We start from the raw sequence: 24424 nt of genomic DNA on the forward strand, positions 1-24424 counted from the left end.
CTTGGGGTGAAAGGGCGAAAGAGTTTAGGAGAAGGGTCTAAGTCACAGAAAGCCCAATTACTCATTCCTTTGGTCTCTTCCCAGAAGCGGGGCAGCCCCGCCTCCCACCTTCCACCGGGCGCGCCCCGGGCCCTGGGGATGCGGCCGCCGTCGGCGAGTCACCCGCCGTGCCCGGGTGCCGGCTCCCCGGGGGGATGAGCGACATCCTGGTCAGTCCTGGGAGGGACTGGGCTCGGGTTTCCTCCCCTGCCGAGACGTCGCCCTGCCCCCGCGCTCGGACTTGGGAGTTCGGGGAACCACGGCGGGTCCCCTCCGCTCCCCCGGGCGCACGCGTCCGCTTCAGTGTCCACGTCAAGGTGCAGGGCCTCGGGGGGCCGCTCCCCTCCACCAGGGCGGCCGGAGCCCGCAGCAGGCTCCAGTGAACGCTACGCTGAAGTCTGAAAGATAATCTCACACCCCCGCTTCTCTGTCCTACCCTGAACTTTTCCTGTCCACATCAAAGTCGCCACGGCCGTCGCATTTGCTCCCGACAGCTCAAAGCCTGCTGGACGTTTGTCTTTTCGCTTGCTTGCGTATTTTCTGACTCTTCTTGAGTTACACTAATCTCTACCAATTTCTTTTGGGGATCAAACAACCCCAGAGAGAAGAATGTTACACAAAATCCCTGCCAAAGGGGTGTCTGCTGGGGCTGTTATTTGAACCAACCTGCTTTATCTAATGAACGCTGCAGTGAGGTTATTTGCAGACTGCATAACCTACAGTATCTGTGAACGAACAGGTTGCTGCTGGCTGTGGATTGTTACAAGGACAGTAAACATTTGCTTTTTCACTAAATGAAGCCATTGGTCCATTTTATTTCTAATGTGGTTTGATGATGTTGTTGGGCATTTTGATTTGCAAACAGAAGAAAGGATATACCCTAAGCAGAAACCTCACAAGAGCCAAGCAGAAAATTATGCCATGTAAGGAAATAATCCTTCCATGAACTCTCTTATGGAAGATCATGCACATAAAGGGCTGGAGTCATCCCAGCCTTCAGAAGATACATCCACAGGGGGAAATCACAGAAAGGGATAAAAAGTGGTCTTGCATAGCCCAATCTGTGTCTTCGTGAATTTCCTACCGTCCCCACCCTAACACCATTTTTGTTCATGAACTGTGGTAGGGAAGAAACCAAGCACAGAAATGAAGGGAAGTGACAGAAGGGAAAAAAAAAAAAAAGAAAAAGAAACACAAATGATGCATGTCTACACCCAGCAGCTAACAACCACAATGTCTCTTCAGTACAGGTTATTCTCAAACTTGAGAGTGAGTTGAACTGATGAGGTCAAATCTACTTTATCCATTGGAGTTATGTTAGGAAGCTGTATTCTAGCCCAAGAGTTTAAGGACTAACTTTCCATTGACATGACCACAATACTATATTTTTGAATTTAAATTCAATTAGCCAACATATATATAGTACATCATTAGTTTCAGATGCAGTTTTCAGTAATTCATCAGTTGCATATAATCCCCATTGCTCATCATATCACATGACCTCCTTATTTAATCAGCTATAAAATGGCACTTATCAGTAGATAAATTTTATTCTGAGCATCTGTTATAGGCTAGGCATTGTGTGAAAATACCGAGGATTCACAAGTGAATCCCAGAGCTTCTAGGCATTCCTGTGTAGTGAAGGGTAGAAAATTTCTGATGTACAGTCAATGCCATGAGACAATATTTGTCACATGTGTTTCTCTAGGCACATGTCCAGGTGTACCTGGTGTGGGGCTGCTCTGGGAAGAAGGAAGAAGATTTTCAGCTCTCAGGAAGGCTTAAGGCCAAGATCCCAAGGGACCCCCTTCCCTTTCTCTCCTCAAGCCATGGGAAGAGACACATCAAACTTGGGAACCAGGAAACCCTCTCCCGAAGCAGAGGGAAGATTCCCGAGGATAGGGAGCTTAAGCACATTAGGAAAGAGACTGGTTGGGCAGGTCATGTGGCCCCAGCCGTAAGGAATAATGGAGGTACCATTGGCAGAATGCTGTAAATGTGAATTCTTTATAAGCCGCCAACTACTTTAAACAACCACGTGAAAACTGTCAGTTTCTAATCACAATCTGAAGGCATTTCTCCTGTTTTAAAATCAAAGTGCCTCATAGTAACGTCTACTCTCAACTGTGTGACCAACTTAGCTAAAACAAAAATGCAAAGTTAGACCTACTTCCTAAAACCCATTCCCTCACTGTTGATTGTGATAAAAATGCCCATCAGGCTCTGTACTTGGGGGGCACATCTCATGAAGCAGTGAACCTGCTAGGCCTCCAGTTCCCCCAGGCTCCCCATCAGTTACCCGGTGGAAGAGAGTGAGTGATCATTACAGAGGCAGCAGTGGGGTATTTTCCTCCCATCCTTATATTCAGTCATCTGAGCACATGACGTTTGATCAAGATGAACTGATTTGCATCTAGGATGTATGTGGTCAAGAGTCATAAGACTAGCGTGAGTGTCCCATCCTTCTCATGTCTTGTTTTGCTTTCTAGAACTCAAAAAAAGTCCCCCCCCCACCATGTCCAGGTGTACTTTTAGATGTCTTTACTACTTCTTTGCGTTGCTTATCTAATCATGGGGGAGGAAGTCCTTGTAGACTGGATATCTTGAATAATTTGATTGCAAGGCATTCCTAACATAATGCACCCTGAGAAAATGTCTTACACAGTCATAAGTTAGTGATAAGATGCACTTCATTAAAAAGAAATGCAGCCTGGTAGGGAAAGAAAGACAGAAATGTCTCTGAGAAAAAAAAAAAAAAAACAACTGTACCATCTAGCTTAGTCTGTTTTGGAATGCTAAGGTTTGATTGATACAATTTCATTCAGCTACTTTAGATATAGGCACCCTCAGAATGAAGTCAGTGAGTCCCTAGACTTCAAAATTTACAAACAGCTGCTTTCCTGTCTTGTCAAAGGCTTTGCTCAAATAGAGCCAAACAGAACAAAGGACAATCACTCTCTTCAATTTTTTCTTAATATACTTATTTGCGAATAGTCCATTTGCTGTACAAAGATAAAGATTCAAAATCTCTATCTTCTGAACCCAGAACTGATCTTATTTATCAATTGATTGATTCAATGACATTACTAAGGATTATGGCCATTATTTTAATCATCTTTCTTGAGAGACAGCAGGAACAAATTTCCCTATATTGGTCAGCGGGGTATGACTTACATTTAAACCATCACATGAGAACTTCAAAACTGTGAAAAGTTAAAATCATGCCTGAAATCACACATGAAAACAAGCAGTGGTCAAGACCTCATGCAATGGAGTTGGGTACCCTCATCTATTAGTAGAATGAACTCAGATAAGTCAGTAGGCTTCTCTATCCTCCATTTTCTGCTCTGAAATTGGGAATGCCTTGTGTGGCTATTGGGAGGATTATTTGGTTATCACACATAAACTGCCTAGCACAGTGCCAGGCAAACTGAGGAGTGCCTGGCAAGTGGAGGATAAATATTCACAATTGTTACTGTTACCACTTTAGCACTGCAACAGATTTGCAATCAGGTTATTGAGCTTTGTCTTTCTTTTTTTGTGCCAACTGGCATGGGCAGCTGAGCATCTACTACAGTTCTCCTTTCTAAGTAAGAAATATAAAGAAATGGCTGTCATGAAAGCACATGCATGACTCATTCAGAATGACTCTAAATGGGATAGTCAGAAATGGAATACTGGGCTCTTGACTTCCATCCCAGTTCTCTTTTTTATTGCCCTCCAGGGGAAAACATATAGCTCAGTTTATTGTTCAGGAGAGTTCATCTTCTGCGTTGCAAAGAAATTTATTCAGTGAGAACTTTGGAAGGATCAATAACTACAGAAATAAACTCAGGATCAGCAGGCAACTCAATTGTGAATATCTTTTTCCTCAAAAAGATAAAATTAGTTTCTAATTCCTTATCTCTTAATTTTTTTCAGATGTTTCTTAGTTCTAAGAATGCTTCCTATAGCCAAATAATATGTTTGAGAATTTATTGCTGTCACACTTATGGTGTGGTTTTGAACACATTTTTTTCTTCATAAGAAATAACTGACAAAAATAGGCTCTTAGAATTAGATCTCTTTCCAAGACAGCTATAATAGCTTAGGCAGTAATGTCTTATATATGAGCCACATCAAACTATGCTGTAGTTCATCATTTATTTATGGAATAAGAGTTGATTATTCTGGAATCAACATGTTTTAAATAGGCAGAATGTGTTTGATGATTATAAAATACATTATTAAATTTTAGCACAATTTCAATCTATACTCATTCAAATAGTATTCATGAACAAATTAATTCTAGTATTTCAGGTTATATGCAGTCCTAAACAATGTTATAAGTATTTAAGTACGGTTAATTCTCATTATTTGATGCAGTATATCCCATAAAGTCGCTGCCAACACTGAATTAACAAATACTGAACAATTGCTCCTAGGGGGAAATACAGGGTTAGGTTCCTACAAGCCTCCAGTCACAATGTTTTTGTCAACCAATCAATACATATGTGTGTTTTCTATTTAAAGATACCGTATTTCATAAATAACATTGAAGTCATGGCCAACATTACTGTAACTCATGCCTGAACAAAGCTTAACTAACATACATTTTCTCCATAAGACACAGGACAGCCTTCTGTGCTCAGGAACACTACTAGCGCTTCAGCACTATGCTTGAGGGCCATTTTAAATAGCAAAACCACCAACAAAAAGCACAAAAATGCAAAAAAAAAAAAAAAAAAAGTATGGCACTAAATTTACCATGAAAAGGACACGTGGGGCAGCCCGGGTGGCTCAGGGGTTTAGTGCCGCCTTTGGCCCAGGTTGTGATCCTGGAGGCCCGGGATCGAGTCCCACATCGGGCTCCCTGCATGGAGCCTACGTCTCCCTTTGCCTATGTCTCTGCCTCTCTCGCTCTGTGTCTCTCATGAATAAACAAATAAAATCTTTAAAAAGAAAAAAAGAAAGAAAAGGACACTTACTTGCAGTATGAGAAGGAAAACAAGAAAGCAGAGCATTGTTTTGCTGGATGTCATCTGGGAACATGCACATCGGGCAGGGAAGTTTTTTGCCACTCTGCACAAGTCCACAATTGACCATGAAAATGCTACAAGTATTGCTTTTGGACTTAAATTTAGCAAGTCGGCAAACTTACAAATACAGAATCTATGAATAATGAGGATGAACTATATTTCAGCATAAGTCCAGGAACAGTCAGACAATGTTACATTTGGGAGGATAAGGGAAAGTTCTTGAAATTTTGTGGCCATCAAAAGGTTTGTTTTGTCAGTAAGCAAATTGGGGGAGTTCTGCATATTGAACACTGAAGGAGGCAATGTGGGAGCCAGAGCAAAACAGATTTAGTTCTTTCTCATCTTGATTGACTGAAATGATTTAACATAAAGTTACAGTCAGTAAATAGAATATAACATAGTAAAAAATGTGTAGCTACGTGATGATGAAGAAATAGAGCTGAGGCAATCAGAAAAGTTGGATGTTAATTAGGAAAGTCTATGGAAAAGTATGGGTTTAAGCTAAGAGTTACAGTTTTTGTTTTGCTTTAAATCTGCTATGATATCAAAAATGAATGTGATTGCTTGCAAGGAAGGGGCAATTAATGTGACCTTATACCTGGTATGTTTCTAATGCATCCAGCTGGTAGAGTAGCCAGACTAAGGTGGTCTTAGACATAGCCAAGGGGTAGGTGAGGCAGAGAGGCCAGGTGGCATTGAGGAGCCCTCAACAGGAGGAACGGGCACAGTGTAGGCTGGTAGAGAAAACAAAACACAACGATTCTGGTTCTCTTTTTCCCTTATCTCTAACAATAGGTAGAGAGACCAGATGTCCTGGTTTGCCCAGGCCAGTCCTGTTGTGGATCAGTTAACACTACTAATTATTTTTCGTGTCTCTTTTCATCTTCAAAAGTGCCTGGGTTTGGACAATAAATTATGTGATCACTCTCAGAGGCCTAAAATGAACTGAAAGCCACATTTTGTTTAGCCTTTATAAAGACTAAAACATTAGTAAATGTCAATGCAAATAATAAAATCAAAAAATGAGAAAGAATTGGTGTTCAAAAGTCAAAACTAAGGTCAAAACCTTACTTGGATCAAATTCTTCTGTTACTGCCTCATGTGCATTTTGAAAACTTTTTGTAGTTTTATATTATTAAAAAAAAAAAACTTGATTAAGCACCGAAAACTTGGTTGTTTAGTTGGTTGATGAAGGTGGACATTTGCATGAGCTTTCTTTGGCTCTGTCTTCTCAGACTTAATCACTCTTAAACTCATCCTCAGGAGCTAAGTAAGAACACTGTGGTGCTCCATTCTATTTAAACACTCTGGCTTGCATCAGAAAGGATGAATACCCACCATTTGCTTCAATGTAGATGGAACTGGGGGGGTATTATGCTGAGTGAAATAAGTCAGAGAAGGACAATCATCATATGGTTTCACTCATACAGGGAATATAAGAAATAGTGAAAGGGATTATATGGGAAAGGAGGGAAAATGAGTGGGGAAAAATTAGAGAGGAAGACAAACCATGAGATTCCTAACTGGGAAACAGACAAAGGGTTGTGGAAGGGGAGGTGGATGGGGGGATGGGGTAACTGGGTGATGGGCATTCAGGAAGGCACTTGATGGGATGAGCACTGGGTGTTATACTGTATGTTGGCAAATTGAATTTTTTTTAAGATTTTATTTATTCATGAGACACATACACACACACACACACACATAGAGAGAGAGAGAGAGAGAGAGAGAGAGAGAGAGAGAGGCAGAGACACAGGCAGAGGGAGAAGCAGGCTCCATGCAGGGAGCCCGAGGTGAGACTCGATTCCAGGTCTCCAGGATCAATCCCTGGACTGAAGGCGATGCTAAACCACTGAGCCACCTGGGCTGCCTGGCAAATTGAATTTAAATTGAAAATCTAAAAAATAAAATAATAAAAATACAAATACCAAAAAAATGCTCTGGCTTGGTCATAGCACGTTTAAGTAGTGCAGAGCAGGGAAGGGCCTGCTTAAATGCAGCTCTCTTTCTAGGTCTATTGACATCTTGGAACATTCATTGGTTAAAAAACCTAAAACAACATAAATAATAAGCCATGGGCAGATAAAAGTTACTAATATCTTTTGATTAATGCAAAATATCGGTAAAACAAGGGTTTCATATTTAGAGAATGTTGAGAGATCAAGCAGGAAACTGCCTTGGTTTTCTATTATGCCCTTACATGTTTCCCCCTAACTTTTAAAAATACATAAACAAAAATATTTTATTCCCTGAGTATTCTGAGGTTATGCTTTCCAAAGGACTGTTTGAGGGCAGAGTGGTGCCAGGATTCCTGGGGAAAATAGGAAGAACATTAGAAAGAAAAAAAAAACTATCAGAACTCAGTTCCAATGTGTTTCAACCCAAAAAGAATCTTCCCTTTTAGTACTAGGGATTCCAATTTCATAAAGGATTTTTAAAAATAAGTATTTGTAGATTATGGTTTTCTCCTGTGAATTTTACCAAAGTATAGCATTCTCTCTCTCTTTCTCTCCCTTTTTTTAAAAAAGATTTTATTTATTTGAGAGAGCAAGAACAGGAGAGAGAGCAAGCAGGGGGAGGAGCAGAAGGAGAGGGAGAAGTAGGCTGCACACTGAGCCGGGAGCCTGATGCGGGGCTGGATCCCAGGACCCTGGGATCATGACCTGAGCCAAAGGCAGACCCCTAACCCACTGAGCTCCCCAGGTGCCCAAAAGTATAGCATTCTTATAAAAAAGTGCCTAAGTGACTCAATGAATTTTCATGAAGTGAACACAGCCATGTAACCAGAACCCAGATCATGAAGCAAAACATGACCAGCACCCCAGGGCCCCTCATGGTTCCTTCCAATCATTAATCCTTCCTAAAAGTCACACTGATTCTGACTTCCAACATCATCGATTAGTTTGAATATGTTTGTTTAATTTAAAAAAAAACTGTTTCTAATTCATCTTATATTTTATCCCTATCCTTGGCACAGTGTCTGGCATATAACATTTTATTTAATAATATTCATTGAATCAGTGAGAGAAAGCAGACAGACATCTGACTTTTATAAGACAGCTGACCGAGTTCACACACAGTTTATACATAGGGAGGAAAGTGGGATTAAATTGGAGAGAGAACTGGGATCTGGGGATGCTAACTTGAAAACAAATTGAAAACTCAAACTTAGAAGAGTACACTTCGGTTTTATCTTTTAACAAATGTAAATGACTCAAATAAATCTAAACCTCTGTTAAGTTTTTCTTGGGCCTTAACCAACTCTGTTCACATCATATCCACGGTAACTGATGAGGCCAACCTCCAGAGACCTTGTTTCTCTTTGTAATGTACCCATGTTAGAGAGGCCCTCCCGCCTGACCAACACAGCCAAGAAATGACTATTTTCAGGCCTTCTCCACCCCACTCTGAGGCCCGGTCAGTCAGGGAACAAAATAAGAGTCACCCTCTCACTGGGCCACAGCATGTGATCTCCAGCCAGAGTGCTTCTTCCTCTAATGAATGAGGTAATAAGGGGCCAAATGAGGTTTCAAACATATGTCACCTCAGAATTAGTTTTCCCTTTAAAAAGCTGGAATTAAGAACCCAACATTGCCAAATCCCTGCTTAGCCAGAAAGATCTGTCAACTGTAGAGATAACAAATAAGAGGAAAAACCACCTCAGGCTTTGAACTGCTGATCATAAATGATACCCAGGGAAATACAAATAAATTATGTCCTCTGAAGGATAGATTCATTATGAATAATCAAATAATCACTTTAGGTTGGAGTTTTAAATACTTCTTCAGGGTAATACAAAAATTGTAAGGGAGCAAATCTGGACAAGAAAAAAATTTTTTTAGAGGATGGTTTCCTTTAATTTCCTGCCTCCCCCTTGCTCAAAAATATGTTGTATTTTATCAGAGATGAGCAGAGTGAAAGCCCAAACTGGAGAAACACACACATCTGTTTCATCCCCATTAAAATGAACAATGTTAAATCCAGAAGTAAATCTAATTTGCCTGGGAAGGGCAAGTGGTTATTTCTCCTTTTTACCTTTTCCAAGTTATGTTGATTGGAGGTCCTTAAACAAATATAATCTTTGCATCAACTGTTCCCTCTGTGTTGAATTTTCTCCATGTCTGCAGAACTTCACCTGTACAACCCTGGAGTCTGTACCTGTTCTCTGAAGCTCTCCTGGGTACCTCCAAGTCCTCTCACATGTTTGCAACATATATCTGATAAAGAAGGGATATGGGGCACCTGGGTGGCTCAGTGATTGAGCGTCTGGCTTTGGCTCAGGTCATGATCGCAGGTCTACAGATCTAGTCCTACATCAGGCTCCCCACAGGGAGCCTGCTTCTCCCTCTGCCTACGTCTCTGCCTCTGTGTGTCTCTCATAAATAAATAAATAAATCTTAAAAAAAAAGAATTTAACAAAACAACAAATTAATAAGAAAAAGACAATCCAACAGAAGAATGGACAAAAGATTAGAATCTGCACTTCACAAAAGAGGAAACTCAAATGGCCAATAAAAATATGCTCAACCTCATTAATATCATGGAGATGCAAATTAATACCTAATTAATATCTAAGATGTAGATTCCATTACTACCAGTTTGACAAAAATTTTAAATTCTAACAATAAGCACTATTTAGGTGGGGGGATGGGGTAACTGGGTGACAGGCACTGAGGAGGGAACTTGATGGGATGAGCACTAGGTGATATACTATATGTAGGCAAATTGAATTTAAATTAAAAAAATGTAATAAAAAAATCAAGCACTATTTATGGTGAATGCAGACAAACTCTCTTATACTGCTGTTGGGAGTGTATATTGGTACAACTGCTTTGGAAAAACAGTATAGATTGGAATGGATTTTCCAAAAACAGTTTGGAAAAACAGATCTGGTATGTGGAACAGTCCACACACCCTCAAACCCATCAATCACACCCCTAGATATAGAAATTAGACAAGATCTTATACATGTACACTGAGAAACATATTAAAATGTTCTAAGGATTATTGTTTCTAACAGAAACAGGACACAACTCAAGTATTCATTAAAGTAAAATGAATAAATTGTGGTATATATACAATATGTTATGATAGAATACTATACAGCAATGAACATGGATGAATTGCTGATACATCAATGTGGATGAATTTCACAAACATTTTATTTTTTAAAGATTTTATTTATTTATTCATGAGTGACAGAGAGAGAGAGAGAGAGAGAGAGAGAGAGAGAGAGAGAGAGGCAAAAATACAGGCAGAGGGATAAGCAGGCTCCATGCAGGGAGCCCGACGTGGGACTTGATCTGGGGTCTCCAGGATCAGGCCCTGGGCTGAAGGTAGCGCTAAACCGCTGAGCCACCCGGGATGCCCCTTTCACAAAGATTTTAGCTGAAAGAAGCAAGTTAGAGAGGCTATTCCATTAAAGTATGATTTTAAAAATTTAAAGTTCAAAAAAATGCCAAAACTTAACCATGTTGTTTGGGGATACATACTATGTGATAAAATTATAAAGATAAGGAAGAGAGAAACAAGGCAGGATAATGGTTTCTTCCAGAGAGGGAGATCAGAAGGGCACATGAGAGCCTCTGGAGCAGCATTCTTGTTCCTGACAGCCATTTAGCTCTTGTAGGTATTTAGTTATTAAGTGGATGTTTGCTTCATTTCTCACATATATTGATAAAAATAAAACCTATAATATAATGTAAAACAATAGATATATACATTTCAGAATAAGGAGGAATCTTTTAAAAAGCATACCTAGCAAAATGGGGATCTGTATCCTTTAAATCATCCTGAAAAAAAGCTTTAGGTGCTTCTTTGAGACAGAAATGTTTAAGAATATCATGGTGCATTTATCTATGTCTGGAAAACTCCGTAAGTCTGACTCCAGGACGCCTGGGTGGCTCAGTTGGTTAAGTATCTACCTTTGGCTCAGGTCATGGTCCCAGGGTACTGGGATGGAGTCTTGCATCGGGCCCTCTGCTCAGTGGGGAGTCTGCTTCTCCCTCTCCCTCTGTGTTCACTTCCTTTCCCTCTGTGATCTCCCTCTCTCAAATAAATAAAATCTTAAAAAATAGCCCAACTCCATTCTTTACTAATATTGAGTCTCAAAACATATTCGACATACTTGTTAAAATATTTTTTGACTGTTTATTCAAAGAGTCAAAATACACTATTCTGGGGAGGGCTTGGCTCTGAGAGCAGGACTTATCCTCATGATCTCTGGACTCCCGACCAACTGTGATGGCAAGATGTCATTAAATCACCTTATTCCATCTCTTATTGCTTTAGGATTTTTCTCTTCATTTTCTTTTTTCTATTATTTATTCAGTTTATCCCCAAATTTAGATTTTCCACTACCTTTTGTTATTTTTATCTTTTAAAAAAGATTTTATTTGGCAGAGAAAGAGTTCATTAGCAGGAGGGAGGGGCACAGGGAGAGGGAGAAGCAGGTTCTCAGCTGAGCAGGAAGCCTGATGTGGGGCTCAATCTCAGGACTCTGGGATCATGATCTGAGCCAAAGGCAGAAGCTTAACCAACAGGGCCACCCAGGTGCCACTTCCACTACTTTTTAAAAAGGATTATTATATCTTTAAATTCATTTTTTTTAGGTTTGATTTAATACTGTCATTGTGACAGGTGTGAGGTGATATCTCATCATGGTTTGGATTTGCATTTCTCTGATGATTAATGTTATTGAGCACCTTTTCACGTGCCTGTTGTGCATCTGTATGTTTTCTCTGGGAAAATGTCTATACAGAGCCTCTGTCCATTTTTTAATCAGGTTGCTTTTTGTTATTGAGCTGTAGGAATTTTTAAAAATATTTTTTTCATTTAAATTCAATTAATGAACATATAATGTATTATTGGTTTCAGAGGTAGTAGTGATTCATCAATCTCATATGATACCTAGTGCTCATTACATCATATGCCCTCCTTAATGTCCATCACCTAGCTACCCCATCCCCCCACCTCCCCCTCCAGCAATCCTCAGTTTGTTTCCTATGATTAAGAGTCTCTTATGGTGTGTCTCCCTCTCTGATTTCGTCTTATTTTTCCCTATCTTCCACTATGATTCTCTGTTTTGTTTCTTAAATTCCACATATGAGTGAGATACTATAATTGTCTTTCTCTGATTGACTTACTTCACTTAGCATAATACCCTTTAGTTCCATCCATGTCATTGCAAATGGCAAAATTCCATTTTTTAATGGGTTAGTATTCCACTGTGTGTGTGTGTGTGTGTATCACATCTTCTTTATCCATTCATCTATCTATGGACATCTGGGCTCTTTCCATAGTTTGGCTATTGTGGACATTGTTGCTCTAAACATTGGGGTGTAGGTTCCCTTTTAGATCACTACATTTGCATCTTTGAGGTAAATACCCAGTAGTGCAGTGGCTGGGTTGTAAGGTAGCTCTATTTTCAACTTTTTGAGGAACTTCCAGAGTGGCTGCAGCAGCTTGTATTCCCACGTACAGTGTAAGAGGGTTCTTGCCTTTGTCCACATCCTTGCCAACATCTGTTGTTTCCTGATTGTTAATTTTAGCCATTCTGACTGATGTGAGGTATCTCATTGTGGTTTTTATTTCCCTGATGCTGAGTGATATTGAGCATCTTTACATGGGTCTGTTGGCCATCTGTATGTCTTCTACGGAAAAATATCTGTTCATGTCTTCTACCCATCTCTTGATTGGATTATTTGTTCTTTGGGTGTTGAGTTTGATAACTTCTTTATACATTTTGGATACTAGCCCTTCTTCTGTCATTTGCAAATATCTTCTCCCATTCTGTCAGTTGTATTTTGATTTTGTTGACTGTTTCCTTTGTTGTGCAAAAGCTTTTTATCTTGATGAGGTCCCAATAGTTGATTTTTGCTTTTGTTTCCCTGGCCATTGGAGATGTGTCTAGCAAGAGGTTGCCACCTGTGTTCTCCTCTAGGATTTTTATAGATTCCGGTCTCACATTTAGCTCTTTCCTCCATTTTGAGTCTATTTTTGTGTATGGTGTAAGATGGTCGTTTCATTCTTCTGCATGTGGCTGTCCAATTTTCCCAACACCATTTGTGAAAGAGACTGTCTTTTTTCCATTGGATATTCTTTCCTGCTTTGTTGAAGATTAGTGACCCTAGAGTTGAAGGTCTATTTCTGGGTTCTCAATTCTGTTGCATTGATCTACGGGTTTTTGTGCCAGTACCATACTGTCTGGATGATCACAGCTTTGCAATACAGCTTGAAGTCCGGAACTGTGATGCCCCCAGCTTTAGTGTTCGTTTTCAACATTCTTGTCTATTTGGGGTCTTTTTGGTTCCATACAAATTTTAGGATTATTTGTTCCAGCTCTGTGAGAAAAGCTGGTGGTTTTTGATAGGGATTGCACTAAGTAGTATAGATTGCTCTGGGTAGCATAGATTTTAACAATATTTGTTCTTCCATGGGCATGCAACATTTTCTCATTTCTTCGTTGCTTCCTCAATTTCTTTCATGAGTGCTCTATAGTTTTCTGAGTACAGATCCTGCCTCTTTGGTTAGGTTTATTCCTAGGTATCTTATGGTTTAGAGTGCAATTACAAATGGGGCTGACTCCTTAATTTCTCTTTCTTCTGTTTCATTGTTAGTGTATCGAAATATAATTGATTTCTGGGCATAGATTTTATATCCTCCCACTTTGCTGAATTCTTGTAGTTCTAGCAATTTTGGGGTTGAATCTTTTGGGTTTTGGACATCAACTATCATTTTATTATATTTAAATTATACTGTGAGGAGTTTTAAGCAAGAAAGAATGCTGTTTTGTCAAGTGCTTTTTCTGCATCTATTGAGAGGATCAGATGGTTCTTGTCCTTTATTTCATTAATGTAGTGTATCACATTGATTGATTTGGGGATGTTGAACAACCCTTGCAGCCCAGGTATAAATCCCACTTGGTCATGGCGAATAATTCTTTTAATGTACCGTTAGATCCTATTATCCACTGAACATTCCTGAAAACCAGCTAGTACAACCTGTTGTTTTCCAGCAAAAGGGAAGCAAAGACAGGAAGAAGCTCCAACTGTTTGAATATCTTCATGATTCTGTGTAATCCTGAAGTGGCATCCTCTATTCAGTGGGTAGATAAAATCAAAGGCATCTTTCAGTTTGTATCAAAAAACAAAGGGGGCAGCCCGGGTGGCTCAGCGCTTTAGTGCCGCCTTCGGCTCAGGGCGTGATCCTGGAGACCAGGGATCGATGGAGTCCCACGTCAAGCTCCCTGCATGGAGCCTGCTTCTCCCTCTGCCTATGTCTCTGCCTCTGTCTCTCTCTCTCATGAATAAATCTTAACAGAAAAAAAAAGGAAGGGGGGCACCTGGGTGGATCAGTCAGAAGAGCATGCCACTCTTGATCTTGAGGGTCATGAGTTTGAGCCACACACTGGGGGTAGAAATTACTTAACAAAAACAAAGAAAAACTTGCCCAACTTTGAGGGAAAAGAAAAGGCAACCAGAAGACCATGACTTACCAGAAGATGGCTAGAACACTGAGAAATTATGGAAGAACTGGGGAAATCACCAAAATCTGGAGAAAGCTAACTTACCAATTCAGTGAGGCCATTCTACAGACTCCATCTTACTTTTTAGAAGAGATCTCCTATTCACACTATATTTAACCTGAGGAAGGATATCTCAGTCTGAGTAACTGGAATGCAAATTTAACTGTACATATGCTGACTGCCATGAACTAAGACATGCAAATTGTTAAATAATCTTACATTTCATGGTTTTCTGACATCAGAAATCCCTATAAATTTCAAGATTTTTCTCTTAAAGAAAATGCTGAAGAAGGAAACACAACTTCATTATTTCTTTTATTAAATAGCATATGATCTACAACAAAAAGCGTTGGCATTAATCTTTTAAATGTTCGGCAGAATTGTGGTAAATCCATTTGGGCCTTGGCTTTTGTGTTTTTATTACAGATTCAATCTTGACACTTGTTATAGGTCTATTCAGTTGTCTATTTGTTCTTGAGTCAGTTCCAATAGCTTGTGTCTTTCCAGGAATTTCATCTAAGTTATCTTGTTTTTATCTTTTCAAAGAAACAACTTCTGGTTTCATTACTTTTTTCCCTTGTATTTCTAGTCTTTTATTTCATTCTATTCACTTCCACCCTAACCTCTATTTCTTCCTGCTTACTTAGGTTTAGTTTTAAAGGTAAAATATAAAAAAAAAAAAAAAAAAAAAAAAAAAAAAAAAAAAGGTAAAATATCAGGTTATTGAGATGTTTTCTTTCTTAGTCATTTACAGCTCTAAGTTACCCTCTAAGCACTGCTTTAGCTGCATCCCATAAATTGATATATTGTATGTTTTCACTCATCTCAAAATATTTTGTGAAATTGTAAATTTCTTTTCTGTTCCATTGGTTATCTAGTTCCTTAATCTCCATCTATTTGTGAGTTTCCCAGTTTTCCATTATCTATTTCTTTTTTTTTCTTTTTTCCATTATCTATTTCAAATTTGATTGCCTTGTGATCAGAGAACATACTTTGTATTATTTGTCCTTTTAAATTTGTAAAGGTTTTATGTTTTAGTCTATGATCATGAGAAATATTCCTTGTGTGCTTGAGAAGAATATACATTGTTATTAGGTGCTATGTTCTATATGTCTATTAAGTCTAGTTGGTTTATAGTGTTAAAGTCTTCTATTGTGTTTGGTATAGCTGTTTTATCCCTAATTGAAAACAGGGCATACAGTCTCCAACTATTATGGCTGAATTGTCTTTTCATCATTTCTGTCAGTTTGTGCTTCACGTATTTTGGTACTGTCATTAGATGCATGTACATTTAGAACTGTTATATCTTCCTGATGGATTCACCCTTTTATTATTATACAATGTCCCTCTTCAGGCACCTGAGTAGCTCAGTGGTTGAGCGTCTGCCTTTGGCTCAGGTCGTGATCCTGGGGCCCTGGGATCGAGTCTTGCATTGGGCTTCCTGCAGGGAGCCTGCTTCTCTCCCTGGCTTTGTCTCTGCCTCTGTCTCTTATGAATAAAATCTTAAAAAAAAAAAAAAAATCCCTGTCTCTATCTCTAATAACATGCTTCTAAGTTGATTTTGTGTATTGATATAACTCCAAATTTGCTGATTCCTATTTGCATGATGTATCCTTTTCCATATTTTAAATGTTTTTAATGTACTGTGTCTTCTGTAAATAACATACATGTAAATGTTTTATTTAGCATGTTACTCATTAATTGATAGCAATTATCTTTGGCCACAGATCAGACACACTAGTTTGCAAAATAGCAGATATAAGTATTTGCTAAATTAATGAATTAATAAATTCTGCAATAAAAATTATTTTGTATTTCAAACAACTAAGGCCAATTTTTTGGTTTTATATTTTGAAGCATCTCAGTAATCATATTTATAAATGTCTTATGAAAATGGCACTCCATTCTAGACCATTCTAACCATCCATTATTATTTAGAATAATCTAAATTCTACTATATAAAACATTATGCATTTAGCACCTATTTCATACAAATGTAGCCAGAGCTCAATTTATTATTCTTTTTCAACAGATCTGATTGGTTTCTTTTTTTTTTTTTTTTGATTGGTTTCTTTATGATTCTTCTGACTTTTCATTATATCATTATAGTTGACAAAGGGATCCATGGTTGACTTGTCAGTTCTTCCAAGAAGTAATTCACTCTGCAAAACTACTGAAGAGGAGAAATATGTAAGAAGTCTAACAAATCAAAACCAACTTCTGGTCTATACAAGCATGGAAATAAATTTTTTCACTAAATTTGCTAACCACTTACCACTAAATATATCACAGAACTCATATCTACAAGATTTCCCTGGCTTTCTAGCACAGCATAAGTAATGGTCTAATTGGTTTTTGATCCTGCTATTTCCAAGCATAAAACTGAATTCCAATTATATTTAAGTACACCAATAAAAAATTAAAATCTTCCCAAATGGAATATCAAGTAAATAGTCAAGGTACATAATTCTTTATTCTAAAATAAAAATATAGAAAAATGAAATGCAATTTTCTATTTTTTTCAAAAATTAAAAACAGAATTAAGGGACACCTGGGTGGCTCAGCCACTGAGTGTCTGCCTTCAGCCCAGAGCGTGATCCTGCGGTCCCAGGATCAAGTCCCGCATCGGCCTGCCTGCATGGAGCCTGCTTCTCCCTCTGCCTGTGTCTCCGCCTCTCTGTGTCTCTCATTAACAAATAAATTAAAAATAAAAACCTTAAAAAAAAAAAACAATTAAGAATAAGTATGGGAGAAAACACAAGAGAAAGGTAAACACAAATGCTATTAGCAAAGATTTAAGTACAGTACTTTGCAGAGATATAATTACTAATATTTTCTATTCCACATTTGTTTATATTAAAGCATGGTTTAAAGAATCAGAATACTGGGAATCTATTTCATATTATTGGACTTTTTCTTGAATTTAGGCTTCCTAACATAATATTATGAATGTCTGTCTACACTATAAATTACTTATCACTGGGATAGGTGATTCTTTAACACCAATTTGATCACTCTCCAAAAGGGAATTAAGATATTTTCAGACACTTAGGTTATTGATGCATCTGTAAACAAAATAACTGTTTGCACAAAGCCAGATTTGGAGAAACTACCTTATGTTTAAGATACTTAGTATTTTTTTTTAAAGATTTTATTTATTTATTCATGAGAGACAGAGAGAGAGAGAGAGGAGCAGAGACACAGGCAGAGGGAGAAACAGGCTCTATGCAGGGAGCCCGACGTGGGACTTGACCCTGGGTCTCCAGGATCACGCCCTGGGGTGAAGGTGGCGCTAAACCGATGAGGCACCCCGGCTGCCTGATAATTAGTATTTTAAGGCCAAATGTCCTACAATGAATTTTAATGTTGCTATCTCTCTATTCCTAAATTTAAACTTATATGTGTTAATGAAAAGTAGCAATCTCTTTTTGAGGTCAAAAGAAATACAAGGTGTTCAACAGGTATGCAAATAAAAATTAACATGTATAATTTCACAAATGTAATTACACAGTCATGAAGAGGAAGAGATGATTCCATGAAAATGTTTAGCTGACAGAACTGAAGACATTCTGACAGTATAAAAAGGATATAAATGCAAACATTTTACTAACAGGTATAATTAGAAAATTACATACTAAAAATATAACAATCTCACCCATTTCATAATGATTGTAAATAAGTCATATAGTCAAAAGTATAAACAATTTGAAAGACGGAACTCTTTTTTTTGGAACTCTTTTTTTAGCACTAACATTTAACTAGTAAGAAAGTGTCATTTAAAAGGAATCTATTCTTTCCTTTAGCTAGATTTTTGCCAATTTATTTCCTTCTTCAACAAAAGTTAAATGACTTCCAGTTATAAAGATAAATCATTATTGTAATAGTTTTTACCAAGTAACTTTTAGAGAGCTTTCAGTGTTAAAAAAAGGAAAACACTTGTGTATTTAATAGGGAAGAAACAATCCTCTTTATTAACCTCACTGTATATTCAGAAAGGATTAAAAACACACACATTTCCTGGGACACAAAACTGTACCAAAAGCATTTCCTTACAAAATAAGTTCACAAACCAATAGTCCTGGACTTACACAAAGACATATATATTGACATACATTAGCTTGAATTAACACAGAATTTTAACATTTTTGCAGCAACTTTCTAGCAGACTATTCCTAATGTGGGCGTGTACGACTTCTGTAATCCTTTAAAAATAGTAATAAAAAATTACAAAATAATGAAAATGTAGAATTAAGGCTGAGACTATATCATCTAGTATTAATAAAGTCAAACAATACTTTAAAAAATTGCTGCTGCTGCATATTTTATTTATATATATATATATATATACACACACACACAGGATAAGTCTTTAGAAATTTAAAATGCTACTGCTGTCACAAATTCACTCATCAATTTTTTCTCCCTGGATCTCAACATTTGAATTTCCAGATACCTGTGCTTTTTCTATTTTTATTCTGAATTCTTCATTAAGAGTTTCCTCACATATTTACATTTAAATACTTAACCTCTAGAACTTTCCTTAGACATAACACACAAAAAAGTTTTGTTAAATAAATTCACACAGAAGCAATAAAAAGGTTTGTTTTCAAGAAATAGTTCTAGCATATCCATGATAATCATACTGAAAAATAGTACATATGCTTTTCTTCAGGATTAATAAATGCTATGTGCCAGTTTTACAGTCACTGCAATGTTTGCACATTTTCCTCTGATACATTTGCAACCAAAGGGCATGATGACTGGTATAATTCCAGTAAATCCATACTGTCCCGTGAGATTCATAAAATTGAAGGGCTGTTTCCAGTCCCATTTGGATTGACATGGAAACGCACGCCCAGATAATCGTATTGTCCCCAGAAATATTCAGTCCGGTAAGTCACCCTCTCGGTCTTCTGAAACAGAGCTGCAGAAGGCAGAGCATTCTTCATGAGACCAATGGCCTCCTCTTCTCTGTAATTGTTCACACATCTGATTTGGTTATAATCCTGGTCAATGTGGAAAAAAAATAAATTTTATGTACCATAGTTTTCCTAAACTCCCTCAGCAGAACTAGATGGTTAAATACCAAATGGAACTATGTTCCATTAATTAGATAATTCTTGATTTAAACATATTTATTTATTTTTAAGATTTTATTTACTTATTTGACAGAGAGTGAGCACAAGCAGAGGGAGTGGCAGGCAGTGGGAGAAGATGATGCAGGTTCCCCATGGAGCAGGGAACCTGATGCAGGACTTGATCCCAGAATCCTGGGATGACTTGAGCTGAAGGCAGATGTTTAAACTCACTGAGCCACCCCAGACAACCTAGTATAAACAAATTTAATTAAATCTTTATATATAATTACTTCTGTCACATGTATGCCAAAGAGAGAGGGGGAGAGAGAGAGATCCTCAAAATAAAAGCAGCACTTAACACATACAGTAAAGGTTAAGCAATTCGTACCACAGTTCTTTGGAATGGTGATTCTTAGACCCCAAAACTGAAGAGTTTCATTTTTCTTTTCCCCTTTTCTTACATGAAATTACTACTTTAAAAGTAAACAAGAATTATAATGATTACAGAAAGTCACAAAATAAGGACAAGTATTTTAAAATATCCATAATTCCATTCATATAGAGATGAACACAGTGTGTGTGTGTGTGTGTGCGAGTGTGTGTATAGTCAGATATATATTAATCATATATATAATTATATCTATATAATCTAATTATATATAGATAATACATATATATGTATACACATATATTCAGATAATAGTCAGATGTATCTAAATAATTTTCTAATGAAAGTTCCCCGATCTGCCATCTCTAAATAGAAGACACGTTTTTGATAAATAGCTAATTTTTACTCTATGAGTAGAAAATCAATTAGAAAACTAAAGCCTCTATTGAATCTACTGCAGAGAATCATCCCACTGCTAAGCAGATTTTGTGGATTCCAAGATCCACATTTTTCCCCCACATTTAACATCTTTGAACTCTACCTTTTAATGTCATGAGTTAATCTAAAGTTTTTTTTTTTAATGTTTCATGAAATGGTGATTTTTACAATATCCTCTTAGAGTTGATGAAACATGGTATATCATCTCAGTTTACATATAGTAGTATATGCCTATACAAATAAAAATAAAACATATAAATACAAAGTCATGCTGCTTGCTGTTTACTACTTAATATTTGTTCCCAATTGTAGGGATGAACTATATCAGCATTTTAACACTGTAAGATACTTTCATTTCTTGTGTGTGTGTGTGTGTGTGTGTGTGTGTGTGTGTGTGAGAGAGAGAGAGAGAGAGAGAGAGAGAGAGAGAGAGAGAGGAAGGTGAGGGAGAGAATCTTAAACAGGCTCCAGGTGTCAGAGCTTGACACTGGGCTCGATCTCACGACCCTGAGATCATGACCTAAGCTGAAATCAAGAGTAGAATGGTTAACCAACTAGGCTACCCAGGTACCCCAAGATACTTTTATTTCAAATGCTCGAGACTGTACAAGAAATATTAGTTCAAGATCTATGGAGAACTAGTAGAAATTAAGGATGAGGAAACTACTAATTAAATCTTAATTTAAATTTTAGGGGTGCCTGGGTGGTTGGTTCAGTCTGTTAAGCCCTACCTCTGGCTCATTGAGGAGTCTGCTTGAGATTCTCTCCCTCTGCCTTTCCCCTACTTGTGCTCTAAAGTAAATAAAAATAATTCTTAATAAAATTTTTTTAATGGAGATTTAAACTGATTTTAAATCTCCCAAATATAAATAGTATGGAAAGGGGGAGAAAGCCATGAGATGGAATGTACCAAATTTTCAACCTAAAACTTTTCTTTTTAAATATTATTTGAGAGAGAGAGCACAAGTAGAGATCACAAGTAGAGGGAAGCGCAAAGGGAGAGAATTCTTAAGCAGACTCCTCATTGTGTATAGAACCCAATGTGGGGTTTGATCCCATGACCCATAAGATCATGACCTGAGCAGAAACCAAGAATTAGCTGCTTAACCAACTGAGCCACTCAGGCACCCACAACCTAAAACTTGTAACACTGCCACCACAAAGCTAAACAAAAATGGTGAATTTTTTGTGTCTACTTCCTGTGTCAAAAGTTGTGTAGACAATATGGTTCTGTTTTGCTCTCTGGAAACATTTACACTCCTCCCCTTTTCCTTAATATTCTAAAACTGTATTATGAAATATATTTTGGCACATCTTTTGTCAGTCATTGTGCTGGGCTTTCAGTGGACCCTTTAATTTATCCCTGGGAAAATATCTTCCACGTATTTTTTACTTCTCCATTTTCTTCTTTCTAGGATTCTGAACAGAATTGGTTCCCTATGTTTCCTTCATATATTTTTTTTCTATTTTTCTGGGAAGTTTGACTCTAGTCTTCTGAAATTTTTATTTCAGCAATAGTATTTGTAATCTGTGATCTTATCCTGGCTGTCTCTAATAATACACTCTGAGTTTCATTAATAGAACTCCTGAAAATCTAAGTAGGAATTAAAAATTTTAAGTTCAGTTGAATCAGCTTCCAGGGTTGGTTTTACTATTTATCTTGGATTTTCTCTCACATGTTGACTCTCTCATATGCATGTTTCTTGGTTGTATAATTACATTTAAGAAAAAGAATGCTTCTGGCCTGGATTTTTTCTCCTGTTAATAAAAATCGTAACTATTTTTCCATCAAGTTCCTCTGAGTGGAAACTTTAGGTGGGACAGGGCAGAGCAGAGTCCAAGAGTCAGCAGGCTCTGCTTTATAAGTGCATGGCTAGAGAGCCAACTATCAGGCTGCTAGCTCCCTAGATGCCAGCATTAGATAAACGTCTAAGGGTGCCACCAACTATACCTGAAGCCAATATCCCAAAATTTAATTAATTACTATTGTCTAACTTTGTGGTGGCATCTTTGATTCCTAGAAACAAGGAAATCAACTCGTTTTGAAAATCTGGCATATTCTAGGCTGTGGTTTCCTCTCCTTTTTCATTTTGCTCCCATTCACTCTATTGTTCCTGAGTTCCATCAGGCAGGCAGACCGTCTCCCACTGTCTGCAGACTATTTCCCCGTCCCTTCTCTTTTGGTATACTCTAGACTTGTTTCTTGTTATCCCCAGAAAACTTCAATCAAACGTGAAGGCAGGTGGCTCCTGGGTAGCTCATTCAGTTGAGTCCATCTCTTGGTTTCGGCTCAGGTCATGATCTTAGGGTTTTAAGATCAAGCCCCATGTCAGGCTCCATACTTGGTGCATAGTCTGCTTGGGATTCTTTTTCTTTCTCTCTCCTCCTCTGCCCCTCTCCTTGTGCACTCTCTCGAATAAATAAATAAAATTTTTAAAAAAATGTGAAGGCAGAGTGATGGCATTATCAGATACACAAGGACTCCCAAGTTTTTTTGTATACACTTTTCCTAAGAAAGTTATGAGAGAAACACAAGGAATCCAAGAAACAGTGGATTCAACCCAAGAGTAGTCAAAGAAGACCCATGAAATCTACATACATATATATATTTACTAGTCACTGTAGGAGGAGGAGGAGGAAGAGTATATGGTCAAGGTAAACAGTGAAACGGGGTGTCTGGGAGGCTCAGGTGGTTGATCAACTCTTGATTTTGGCTCAGGTCATGATCTCAGGGTGAGACTGAGCTCTATGTCAGGCTCTACACTCAGCACAGTCTGCCTTGAGAGATTTTCTCTCTCCCTCTCTTCCCTCCTCTACCCCTTCTCCCACTCATGCTCACACTCTCTCAAATAAATTCTTTAGAAAAAAAACAAAGGTAAATAGTGAAAGGGAAAAAAAGGAAATTAGAAAGTGCAGAAAAATTAACATCCGAGAAACAATCTAAATAGGAACTGAGTTAAAATTTAACATGTTTAAAAAAACTGATACACTATGGAAGACTCACTTGATCTTGATATTTGGAACCCTAATTGGTGGCCTAAAACTTTATCGAGAAGTCAATAAAATCCTAGCACACAACTCTGCCTAGTACTAAATATTTACATAGTCAAAATAATGTGTGCATTTATAGCTTTCTATTTTTGAAAAAAGCATAGAGGATTTGCTTGTGGTTATAGTACAGACTATAACTAAATAATATAATGACAGAAGGAAAGTTCTAAAACATTTCCAAACAATTCAGTCTGAAAGTCATTAAGTAGGCTAGGGATGATGGACATCCACACCAAGTGGTCAGGTGACCTGTGCTGTCTTAAAGCGGATACGATGGACAGAGTATATAAAAAAGAGGGAGATGGGGATCCCTGGGTAGCTCAGCAGTTTAGCACCTGCCTTCGGGCCAGGGCGTTATCCTGGGGTCCCGGGATCAAGTCCCACGTTGGGCTCCCTGCATGCAGCCTGCTTCTCCGTCTGCCTGTATCTCTGCCTCTCTCTCTCTGTCTCTCATGAATAGATAAATAAAATCTTAAAAAAAAAAAAAAAAAAAGAGGGAGGCAACAACAGAATAACTAAAATTAAATAATTAAAACAAAGGTTGCTTCTGGGGAATGGATGGGTGAAGATGCGAGGATAGAAGATTTCATCATCAAGATGCAGAAGATAGAAGATTTCATCATCATAAGCTCTCTTTTGCACCTGTGCTCTCCAATTTGGTATCCATCAGCCACATGTGGCTCCAGAGCACTTGCCATGTAACTAGTGCTTAAATATTTGCTGTCTTCTGAATTTCAAAGACTTTGTATGAAAAAATTATTTAAAGTATCTCAAGAATGTTTTACACTGTTAACATGTTGCAATGATAATGTTTTGTATACTGGGTTAAAAAAATCAATTATTAAAATAAATCTCACAGTTTCTTTTTCTTTTTTGTTTCTTTTTC

General features: G+C 37.8%; 1 protein-coding gene and 1 pseudogene across 3 annotated transcripts in view; one reads left to right on the forward strand and one right to left on the reverse strand.

Annotated features, from left to right (window-relative positions):
• Window positions 1-24424, reverse strand: part of SMCHD1 (structural maintenance of chromosomes flexible hinge domain containing 1) — a 214730-nt gene that overhangs the window by 59263 nt on the left and 131043 nt on the right. The window contains exon 48 of one of the 3 annotated variants that reach the window (XM_041746923.1): window positions 18029-19589. The exons of the other annotated variants lie outside the window; for them this stretch is intronic. Within the exon in view, the coding sequence (XP_041602857.1) occupies window positions 19565-19589 (25 nt within the window). The 3' untranslated portion in view covers window positions 18029-19564. Of the gene's footprint in view, window positions 1-18028; window positions 19590-24424 lie in introns of those variants that run through there. 3 annotated transcript variants of the gene reach the window in all.
• LOC121472282 lies at window positions 195-14792 on the forward strand (annotated as a pseudogene).

The sequence above is a fragment of the Vulpes lagopus genome, chromosome 1 (assembly GCF_018345385.1).
Source record: "Vulpes lagopus strain Blue_001 chromosome 1, ASM1834538v1, whole genome shotgun sequence".
Lineage (NCBI taxonomy): Eukaryota > Metazoa > Chordata > Mammalia > Carnivora > Canidae > Vulpes > Vulpes lagopus.